The 12,841-nt window shown below is 29.7% G+C and overlaps 1 protein-coding gene across 1 annotated transcript in view; it reads left to right on the top strand.

The window, feature by feature from the left end:
• The window catches only part of LOC116775607 (nephrin), a 109,767-nt gene extending 108,560 nt beyond the window's left edge, over positions 1-1,207 (top strand). Inside the window, exon 29 of the mRNA XM_032668528.2 lies at positions 94-1,207. Coding sequence (XP_032524419.1) covers positions 94-339 — 246 coding nt within the window. The 3' untranslated portion in view covers positions 340-1,207. The remainder of the gene's footprint in view (positions 1-93) is intronic.
• Positions 1,208-12,841: the final 11,634 nt, after the last annotated feature.

The raw sequence follows: 12,841 nt of genomic DNA, 5'->3' as shown, positions 1-12,841 counted from the left end.
TTCTGAATCCATTAAAGTTACGCTTCACCCATTACTAAACATTGCTCCATCACTATCGGTAATAATAATTTATATATATGTAAATTGTTACAGCAATTTCCGTTAAACCCATCTCTATCTGTGAAGCAACCGCAGTCCATACTAAAAGATCCGTCGAGGCATAAATATAGCAACCAATACGGCAGTCCCATATCCTCTAGTTCGCCTCAGAACCAAAGTCAAATATTGACAGTTCAGAATTTAACGGATGTACCACAGTACGGTACCATAAAGAAAGACAAGAAACAAAACGTCACTATAGACGAATCATTCAACAAACAACAAACGCACGTAGTTTAAAATTTAAATAAATGACAAAGTGTATCAAGTGTACGAAGCGTATGAGTGCAAAGTGTACGAAGTGTATTAAATGTACCAAGTGTACGAAGCACATGAAGTGTGTGAAGTGTAAATGTAAAAGTGAAGTGAACCGTAATCTATTGTAAATAGATTGACAGAATTAGATAGTTTTAAATTCATTGATTGTGATACCAATGAACGGTAGATAGCTGTGACTATTGTTTGACTGATTCGTTAATTTAAAATAATTTCAACTTAGACAAGACGTCCAGAAGACGAGCACTCGTCATGAAGTTCCCGAAAGGATCTCTTATACGGTTAAGTTTTTATTTTTAATTATTAAAATAAAAAAATTGTATTAATATATGAGAATTCTAAATTTCTCGAAATATTGATGGAGTTAATTAATAAAAAAAATTAGGACACTATTTTAATCGAAATGATTCTTTTGTATTTTTTTTTTTGTTAGTTTTAATCACGTTTTTCTTTGGAAAACTAGTTCCGATATAATTTTCTCTTGTATAAATCTACGGAGCATTCGTTGCATTTCGTTTAATGTAAATATAATACTCAGATCGCGAACTGACAATAATTATAAGTTTTTATTAATTTCATTCCCCGCTTGCACACACTCATTGTAAATAAATCATTATTGTAATTTACATAGCTTTTCTAATACGAAAATAATCGGTTTTAATACAGATACCAAAGTTTTATTAATTTTATTTCTAAGTTATTAAGCTAATTTTTAGTTTTTATTTTTTTTTTTCCTGTTTTATTACTATTATTATTATTTTTATTTCGATTCTGTAACAGCTAATAAATTCATAACTGATTGAATTTAATAATTAACAATTATTATCAAAATTTCTTAAAATCCATCCATTAAATTATGAATATTTACTGATGGAAATGTTACATTTCGAATTTAAATAAAAATCTAATATATATTTAATTTTGTTTCATTTTTTTTTCCATTTTTTTTATTATTTTTACACCCGATTATTAAGAACATATCATGTCTTACAAAAAATCATTTGTAAATTATATATGAATGATGAGTGAAGTGAATTCATTTAGAACACGTAATTTCCGAAGTGCCAAATTATTTAATTTTTTTATATTATTATATATATTTTTTTTTGCTTTTATTAAAATTAATTAGAATAATTGTAGCTACGTTACGTCCTTTCTATATTAAATTAAAAAAAAATAATAATGAAATTTAGTCAAGTATTCAAAACCGTGCCTTATAATTTTATGCCATTTTGAGAATAAAAATATCACTTAAGGTATTGCCAAAATCTAATCTTAAACTTACCTCTAGTTGTAAAAGCTTTCTTTCAGCTAATGAATTAATTTTTTTTTTCATTAATAAATAACAATAGATTAATTTTGTTGTGAAAAAATATTTTACGATATCATTAAATTTGGGTTGCATTTATATGTTGTTAGATATGAATAATTTTAATCGTTTTCGAAGAGGGAAGTGTTACTGTTTTAAAATCAAGAGCTTCTCACATAGTGTTAGGATTTTGAATGTTCGACATCGGTTCATATACATACATATATATAATAAATTAATATAAATGTTAAAATTTTTGGAGTCGTCATGTTTTTTTCATTTGTAAGCTCAATTGTTTTAGTGATTTGAATGAATGTGACCTTTTGAATATTTTAATGTTGTATACATCGGTCACGTTTTAAGATTCCAGACTTCATTGTAATATAACTCCTCTCGATAAGGTAATAAGGTTGTAAATTAAATGATTCAAATGTGACTTTACATAATGCTCATGATGTGTAATCGGCATAAAATAAATTAAAGCATATATGTTAAAAGTATGTTTCTTTTTGAACCCATTGTCACATGATTTTCTGACTTATTTTACTTCATTTTACAGTTGTATTTTTTTAATTAAAATAATTTTATTAATTTGTCAACAATAATTTACTTTATTTCATATTAAAATTAACATAAATAAAAGTATGTATTTGAAAATTTATTATTAGTTGAAAGGATTTCACGATAAGACAAAATTAAAGCACCTTTTCGTATTTTTTATATTATTAAACCAAAAAAAGCATACATTAAATTTAAATCAAATCTCGTAGCACCCGTAGGACACTACAAGTAAAGATTGTAGCAGTGCTACGTGTAGGAAGTACGTAGCACTTCTTGTAGCACTCGCCACTACTGGTTCCAAATAAAAACAGTTTTAACCAAGACTAAAGGTTTTAACTATAAATAAATTATCAAATTACTTGGAACACTTCAAATGACAGGATAATCAAAGTATACTGAAACGTTTGAAGTTAATTTACTAAATTTCCTGCGAAGATGGAGTCAAATACATTAATATTCAAGTGTAAAATCAGAAGCTATTCCCGAATATGCTAAATACAGGTTCAACGTCAAATGCAGTAATCCATACGGTTACGGTGTGGTACAAGTTATAGACTTATTATGAGAAAGAAATATTGTTTCTGTGAGAAGTGGAAAACGTGCAGACGGCTTACTCGATGGAAGGTAGTCACCGTCTCCCATGGACATCTGCAACATAAGGATGTTGCGGATGCGTTGCCGACCGTGATTAGGGAAGAGGGAGAAGAAAGGGTGGTAAAGGGGAAAGAGCTATCGGCTCCCTCACTCATCAGACAACAGCCAATAAAGACTACTTCACGCCGATCTTCTGTGAGAGGGTGATACTTCCCCGTTCAAGTTCGTCCATGTTCAAGCTGCAGTAACTTGACCGCAGCTACTCTACCCGTTGTAACTCTTAAAGAAATCATAGAAAATATTCATAATATTAACCTTCAGTATAGTTGAAGTAAATTAAGCTTGAATTTGATATAATATAAAAATATTGTTAAATATTTCACCGTGAAAAGCTTTTAACTTGAACCGAATACATATATGTCGAAGTTTATATTAATATGTTAATAACTACGCGAGTGTTACGGGCTAAGACATACTTACAGCAAGATTGGTTGAAGAACACAGATCTCCGGCACTGAATTCGGCTGGTGACATGACAACTTCGTGATGAGCTGCCTATAACCTAGACTTGAATTGAAACCAATGAAAAAACGATTTTAATGAAGAAAATTTAAAATAAAAGAAAATCTATTTGCTAAGTTATACCCAGTTTAATGTAACTTTGTGTTTTAAACAATTCAAAGAATTGTTTAAAAATAAACATTCATAGTTTGATCTATAAATTATTTCTTGGCAATGGACATGAACAAGTTGTTATAAAATTTTGGGTCATAACAATTATCATGGACTTTTTTTTTTTTAAGAAATTTATAAAAGCCCTTTATACAATGATGAAGGGTATCTCTGTAATGTTCTTGGGCCAAGACTAAACGTTCGAAGATTGACTTTATATACATATTAATAGATTTCTAAGTTACATAGATATAGAAATACAGGAAGCGTCTCATTGAAAATCATATTATTTATAATATTCTAACTCTATTTTTCATACCGAAATAGTTTCCGAATCTCTCTTTCTCTTACTTTAAATTCTCGGCCACAATAAATTACTTAATGGTCAACTCTTAAATCATATTGCATTTAGATCTTTATAAGACTTTTAAACGACCAACGTAACATAATGTTAGATATATTATAATTTTATTTATTTATTTTCATTGTATTTTTAATTAATTCATTATGAACATTTGGTCAATCAACTATTGGCTCCTCAATATCTATAGCTTCAAACATATCATATTCTGATAATATATATTCAATATTTATATATTGTTTAAGTATGTCTATAACATAATTAAGATTTTCAAAGAAACATATTAAAAACAATGCCATATCTGTTGTTTAAGACTCCGTGTTAACGAAACCTGCGTAAAAGCCAAGTCTTGTCAATTCTCGCTTTTATTAGCTAACCGTGAAGCGGATCTCACATCAATCAATTACTTACATAATTTTATTGAATCGAATACTTTATAGGCTTACATATAATATGATTATTGGTATATATCAATATATATATATATATATATATATGTATATAAAGTAGTATATGTGTGAATAAAGCAAGCCATATATATTAAAGATGTTTGTACATTAACAAACACAATCTTATATAGAATATTTATTATTATTTTGAAGCAATGAAATAATATTATAGACCGTTCGTATCCAATATGAGCAATTTCATGATTTCAACGGACCCAATGCGGACGGTCAGCAAAAAAAATTATTTCTATTATATATTACTACATTCGTTTCGTAACTTTTCCTTGGTAGTACAACTCTATCAAACTAATCTCAGATCTGATATTACGGGTTATAAAATATTAAGACATTTCAAACTTTCGCTACAAACAAATATATGAACATTTGAATCACAGAAATAAACGTGTATGTGACAATAGTATGTGATTTTTTTCTGCTGACGCTACAGAGTATAAGCTTTAGGTCCCAACAAGTTCTTTTATTGAGCAATATTGAGGGACTGAGGTCAGACTGATATTTCAGATATAAACCTGGCCTTCAGAAGATTTACATATTTATACACATATTAAAAATATATACATAGGGATTTCCATATTTTATATATAGAACCTTAACTATATAATTTAAGGTACTATTTGTTATAAGGTGTTATAATTAATAACTTTATTAATAATGGAATATCTTCTAAAAAAATATTTTTTAGAATTTAGCCTATCGGAGCCCACTTCTGAGCAATGCCTCTTCTCGTATGGAGAAGTTTAGAGCATTAATCACCACGTTTGTTCAAGGCGGATTTACGATTTCAAACTTATAATTTGAAGTCCAGGTCCCTCACGATCTTTTACATCACCGTCTGGTCTTCATAAAGTATGCGAGCAACAGAGAAGAAGATTTAAACAGGATAGGAAAGGATTCTTACAAAAAACGATACTTACAGCTAAAAACAATAACTTAAAAAAAGAATTGTAGCGTTTGCTGTTACTTAGAGAATTTTTTTTTGTAATTGAGATTGTATAAATGTATCACTGTGAAACCAACCTACCAAGCTCGTCTACACGTCAAATATTATTAAAATATAATATATATATATATATTGTAGGACTATGAGAGGGTAGGAGAGACTCAAACGACATATAGGCAGTTGTCAGAGGACATCAGGGCTCTTTTTCGTTCGTAACGCGCGTTGGTGTGATAGTTTAGTCGTTTCGATAGTGTTATATTCGGATTTCATTTAACGATTAGTTTAAATCAAGATAGTTGAAAGTTATTCATTTAGAATTGTTTTTATTTTTGTGTAAATTTAATAAACTAGTAGTGGAATTGTATTGAATGTTATTTTTTTTAAAAAGTCAATTCTTACCTAGTTTTTAAGAAGAAAAGTCAATTCTTACCTACTAGAGATATGGAACGTATTATATATAGGTATATCCTTAAAAAGAATTCTCAACAATCTATTTTATAGAGCCAGTTAATTTTAACGAATAAATGCTGATCAAGAAGTTTATTTTAAAGCTCATTTTATTTATATCTATTATATGTTTTACAATTCTTCATAGTTTTATGGAAATTCTTCATAATTAATCTCATCTTCACTGAGTCATGACTTTCTCCGGACGCTAAGGGACAGCGTATCTTAAGTGAAATTATAAATTCATTGTCTGCGACACATAGTTGCAGTTCTAAAGCACTCGATTATATTAAAAATTGGTTATTTAATATAAAAAAATAATTGATATTATGATAATAATAATTATGATAATACAAGTGGATATAATACAATAAGTGAAAGGAACATAAATTACTTTAAATGTTTCAATTAATATTATAGTATATCGAGTGTATAATTTTTGTTTTTCTTGTCAACTACGATTAGTTTCTGTTAAAATTTCAGAAAGCAGATAGATTTCGTTAAAAATTTATTGCCGGTATCGATAGATTCAATTTTTGTCATATATAAAATAAATAGTAAAACATCAAAACGGACTGAAAAAAATGATAATTTTATAAATTTTTCTTCTATCACATATGTATACTCACAAGTGGACTGTAGTGATTTGGACCGCTGGTTTCAGGTAATTCCAAGTCATTACCTGAAAGTTGACCTTTTATCGGCATTATACGAGGTTAAATACTAATAAAAATGCATAACTATACCATAAAATGTGTTTCATTGTAAGGTTCAAGTAAGACTTTGTTAAACAAAACAAGGGTAAATGTACACATTTATATAAAGCTTTCTATAGGACATAATTATTTTCTGCACACTGTAAATTTACGTTAAAGGGGTTTTTTTATACTAAAGGGTGCAACTCAGCAGACGGCCTACCTGATGGAGGGAGAAACCTCGCCCATGGACATCCGCTACATAGTTTTGCGGATGTGTTACCACCCTTGATTAGGGAAGAGAAGGAGGAATGTTGGAAAGGGAGAGAAAAGGGAAGGGGTAGGTAAGGGTGGGAAAAGGGAAAGGGCAAGGAAAGGGCTCTCTCATCAGACGAAACGCAGCCACTAATGACTACTTCACGCCGATCTTCTGTGAGAGGGTGGTACTTCCCCGGTCGACCCAGCCCATGTTGGAGCTGCAAAAATTGACCACAGCTAGGCTCTACCACCTCGGGCCTACCATTTTATGTTAATGTTGATTTTATTTTCAACGCCCTAGATTATGTTACATAGTTAATAATAAAACTCAATCTACCCTCGAGTCAGTTAGTTGTCAGCTGGGTGTTTAAGACGCTAAAAGATCAGTCGGAGTTAGTTAAGATTCAATAGTTGATCGGACTGGTTGTTATGAAGTACTGTTGTACTGTTTTATATTGAGTGAAATTATGTGAACTATATTGAAATTATTGTGATTATAAATAAAGTGATTAATAAGGAGAAGTATTTGAATTCTACGTGATAATATTTTTGTTTGGTAAGTTGGAAAACGCACAGATACTTACATTAACTTTACTATTTATGTCATTAATTGATGATTTTAGCTAACGAAACTAAAATACTTTTTGATCTACACGCCAAACCGATTTCAAAATTATATATTTGTTGGTCTCCGAGTGTTATCGATTATTTTTTATCTTATTGAGAATCTTTAGTCAACAAGGAATCTTTATGCCTATTGGTACTTATATATACAAGTCTTTGTAATTAAAAAAAAACATTGATATAAAGGTAAATTAAAAAAAAAGGATCTCTATTGACTCAATTAAATTTATACGAAAAATAATTATAAATTTTTTAAATAATTGAAATCTTCTTTATCTTAAAAACACAGAACGATTCGTATTTACTAAAAGCGGAGCAAATGTACTGAAATATCTAGTTGCTGAATATAAGACGGTGCTTGTCTTAATGCTAAAAATATTGTAAAGTAAACATTACTATAAAATATTTTTAAAAACGTTGTTTATGTCCTGCGAACCGCAAGTTTACAGTTGATATCTGAAATAAGACAAGAATTACATTTCTGACTTAAAGAAAATATATTTTTTTACCACTTAAAAAGCATCTTTTACCGTAAAACAAATATTTGTTGTCATAATATACATATTATATATTTTTATAAACCTAATGTATTCGGTGTAATTTTTGTATGTTGGATTTATATGCTATTTAAAAAGAGTGACGTCAGCATTACTGACGTCACGATTGCCTTTCTTCTTCATTGAGATTAGGCTCTCAGGCTATTGAAGGTAACCTCGTAGACGGTTTGACGAATGCCTTATTTCCAAGAAATTTGATCCCTGCAACGGCTCGAGCGAGAATGATCTCAATCTGTACCCTCATCTCTATTTAAACCAACCAACACTCATTGTTGTCAATTTTGACCACAACTGACAATTTTAACCATCTGTAACTATTAACTTAATAATTAAAAGGTATTCGCACCTATATATATGTATATGTATATAAAATTATTTTAATTAAAATTAAACCCAATAATACAGATTACGTGTAAGAATGCTAGAAACATTACTTTCTAGGAGTTAACAACTATGAGTTATTGTTTTATATTTACTTTAAACAATTAAATACTTTAACAAAGTATTATAATTATTTTAATGAAAAGTATAAAATTGATGAATGAAAAAAATGTGAAGGTTAAACGTATGAAGGTTTCGTTTTTGACTAGAATCTTAGGATCTAATCTATACAAAATATTAGACCATAGCTTTAATATGTGCAAACTTCGTATAACCCGCTTCTGTAAAGCGAAATGTTACTTCAAACAAAGGCAGATTTATTAAGAGTATACATTGTACAGATAACAAACACGTCCCCTTATACAGTCACTATATTCTTAACCCTTTCTGTACATTTCATGCAATCGTGAGTCCTGCAATTATTGTGGACTGCACTCATCCGAAATTCACATACTTTCAAATTTGATTACACAGAATTTTTTTATAATCGTTCTGCATACAAATGATAATAGATACATTTTAAATCCAGGAAGAAGATTTGTCATTTCATTTTTAGCGTAAGTTAATTTTACTCAGCACTAAACATGAGTCAATCAGAGCCTCGTCTGATTATGCTGGTACAAAATAAGTGAATACTCTTTATTCCGAAATCCCACACGTACTAGTCAGTGGTAGATTTATCAAAGTAAATAATTGATATTTCAATAAAGGATATTTTTCTTAACTTAAGTACCTAAGTATTAATATGAAATGATATCAAACCAGGCTTTTATGTGCAATAATTTATTTTCCTCATTAGAAAGTTAAAGCGAGAGTTGCAATCGCACTATTATTTAAAAAAAAAAACACAGGCTTATTTAAATTTTATCGTTATTAGTATTTTAAAGATGACTTCGGTCAGTTCGATGTTATTCTAAATTAACTTAAATTATTCGATCTACCTCGAACAGATTTGAAATGACCCATTCATGCATACATAACAAGGTAAAATTTTCCTTACCTCATATATTCCATTGAGCAAGCACTTATTGTTAATTTTAATTAAACAACCTCTGTTATAAAATGTCAAATCGTGTTAATCGTTGAACGCACGAGGGTGAAGAGCGTCTTGAAGATGAAATTAAAACTCAAATTTATCATAACTTACTTAATTTACAATTCATGGTTATCTTTCCCCTCGTGTCCGTACTTTTAGCTCTTCCGCTTAGTTAAGCGACGGGTTTCTTCTGTTTAAGTTTCACTTACAATAATTGAATGCAGTTCCCGGATACGGTCACTTTGATATTGTAATTTTGATAACGCGAAACGAGTTGGAACTGTTCCTTGCAGCAGAACCTCTGTTATATGAATATATTATAAGAGAAGCGTCAATGCGGATATGGAACTTGATACAGCAAAGCGCTTCGTGTTGTGAAGAACAGAAGTTACTCTAGAACTCATGATTACTATGAAGTTTTGTACAATCTTCATAAGTTCCGCACTCACTGAACACTGCTATCGTGCGTCCAGACGTCATTTTTTTACCAGAATTCAAACATAGTTCTATTCTCCTTTTAAACAGTCTTTGATTTCGTTTTACTTTTAACAATAATTATGAATTCCAATAAGTTTCTATAACAATTGACGACCTCCGCCAGTTATTGTTATGTTGCATTTGTCATTGACTCTGACAGAACCGATATATACAAATTACGTTTATTTGTTTACAATTTTATCTGCAGATGAACTATTTTAAAGTGAAGTAATTTATTTGTTATAAGTAACAAATATTCTTCCAAACATCAGTTGTTGTAACAGCCTTGCTAGTATCCGTCATTATAAGTGACGAACCTTCAATAGATGTTGGCAACATGTCTCACTACTTAGAATATAACAACAGCTGTCATTGTGACGATGGTTTTTAAATATTTTCCGTTTATTTGAATTAATCTTATCTAAGACATTGTTTCAACAAAAACCTCTTCTGAACTGTAGTTATACATTCATTCCTAATGTGACATGTGTCTCTAGCCAGGAGCACGCAGTTACTGTTACAACTAGACTCCAGTATTACTACAAGTGATACTTAATACATGACGTGACATCTTGGAGGCTACTTCTACGACTATCCTAGACACATCTGACTCTTGGACTCTGTTGAGTTAACTATCCGAGACGTTAATTTCTTCGGTTCCTGTTCATAACTTAACTAGTAGTTGTAAATACTTGCTGCCCAAGTCGATTTGTTTCTTCACTTTTAATATCTTTGTGCTGTTGAACTCTGTAATCGTGTTCTCAAACTAAGTTGCCTTTTAAATGTAACATTTTTTCTATGTATCCTTCATACATTGCCTTTTATACAATGCCTTATTTTTTGTGATCTGTAATTCATAACTCTTAACTGACTTAACAACCCACTACGCAGCTTTATTAATATGATAACATATAATCCTACTTATATTATCAATGCGAGAGCTTGTGACAATATATGTATGTTTGTTGCCCGCTCATGTGTAATATATTAAACGGATTTTGGTAAAACTTTCTGATTGTGTATATTACAAAAGAAAAGATACAGACTATATTCATCTTTTCATTGAGTGTAGTTTGCACGACCACGTCTGGACAGTAGTATGAAGTCATACACCACGGACGATAGATGGCGCTGACTGTTGCTTCACATATACATTATATTGAGTACACATCGCTCACTTCTCTCTGAACACAATACAGAAGACAACGCCGACAAAGTCACGGATCGAAGCTAGAACTTCATATTAGACACTTGATATGACAAGGCTTTTTTATATTTTAATGGTTATTGAGATTTGACCGGCTCTATTACTATTATAATCTTTATATGTACTAACACGTTACTTGCAAGCAACACACACATAATCCTTGGCTTACTGAAGTTGAACTTAGCTTGATTATATACTTTGACTCTAACAAAACATTCTCTTGGTATCTTAATAGTTAATAGACTAGTTATATTATGCATCATAATGATTTTACTATGTAGGTGAGAAAAATGTACCCAGCAAAACTCCCGTATTCTGGTAGGTCTCAAAACTCTACCAGTACAGCTGTCATATAATTCCATTCTGTATATTTTCTTGCATCTTATGTATTCTGTCTATATATTAATGTAAATCGTACTGTTTGTTCAACAAGACAAAACGTAATCACTTTCAGTAGTTAACCATCAAGTTCATGTTAACTTTATAAAAAATTTAAAACTACCTTCATGTAAAACATACGTTAAATATTAGTTAGAGTGAATTAAACGTCTGGTTAACACAAACTGTTACTACAAACGAGACCGCAGCGCGACATGCATTCAAACAGTCGGTTCAAACAAAATCATCTCATACAATATTAATGTACAGAAATAGTGTTTATTTATTAATAGTTTGATTAATATCTGTATTTATTCCTCACTGGCTTTGACAGCGTTTTCACTAACTATAAATATGGAGAAAAAATGTGAGGATTGAGATGTATGTATTGAGGAACAGAAATTAAGGCCTAAGACTTACACGAAAGGAAACGTGTTGCTGATATTGTAAGCAGTTTAATGAGGTTACATCACATAACAATACTTATACTGAGATAATAAATAAACAGTCTCACATTAGTGTAAACACCGGCTACCTTTATAAACAGTTTGCTTAAAGTATAAATATTTCTTCATTGTGTCGTCTAAGTCGTATTTCATGTTATGTATTGCCAGTCCAATAATAGTTAAGCTAGTACTTCTTAACTTAAATGAGAGAATATTCATATTTAAGTAGCTAAATGCATATAATAGTATTTGTATTTGTATTCTAAATGGGATGAAGATCTATAATTTTTTTTGATATAGTTACGTCCAAATGTAAAAACAAAACAACAAGACAAAAAAAAGTCAGAAAAAAAACTTTCTATTGCATAATATCATCCACATTAATTATGTATATATTGTCATTGCTATGTAAATTATATTATTGTAGCTGTTGTGATAAACGTTTTACATATAAAATTATAGTAAATAATTTTATACATAGCGTTTTAAATACAATGAAATATATTATACAATTTTATTAAATATTTTTTTATTTTTCATCTGTGAACCAAGTTAGAGCTGACGTGGAAGAAAATGTAACTTAGGATGGATTTTTGAATAGTTTTTTTTAATGATTAATGTAAATTTTAGTAGTTTTAATTATCTTTATTCACATAGTTCTAAAACAAGATAACACAAACAATATCTATATGTAACATAATATTACAATTACTTTCTTTAATTATTATTTTTTTTGTACGAACTCAAAGATATATTGGTATTAAAAAATTCCTAATGATCATTTTCATTTTACTATGACTTATGGTATTTTTTTCTATCCTCTGATTAATGTTATATATATATATAAAAACATTTAAGTAACAAATTATTGGTCGTCGATACTATTGTTAAAAGTAAAACGAAATCAAAGACTGTTTAAAAGGAGAATAGAACTATGTTTGAATTCTGGTATAAATATGACGTCTGGACGCACGACAGCGGACTGCAGAGTTCAGCGAGTGCGGATCATAAAGAATGTGATTATGAAGAACCTTCGAGAAATATAAGAACATT

The sequence above is a fragment of the Danaus plexippus genome, chromosome 27 (genome assembly GCF_018135715.1).
Source record: "Danaus plexippus chromosome 27, MEX_DaPlex, whole genome shotgun sequence".
Taxonomy (NCBI): domain Eukaryota; kingdom Metazoa; phylum Arthropoda; class Insecta; order Lepidoptera; family Nymphalidae; genus Danaus; species Danaus plexippus.
The sequence above is the reverse complement of the archived record's forward strand: the minus strand, read 5'-3'. Positions and strand labels throughout refer to the sequence as shown.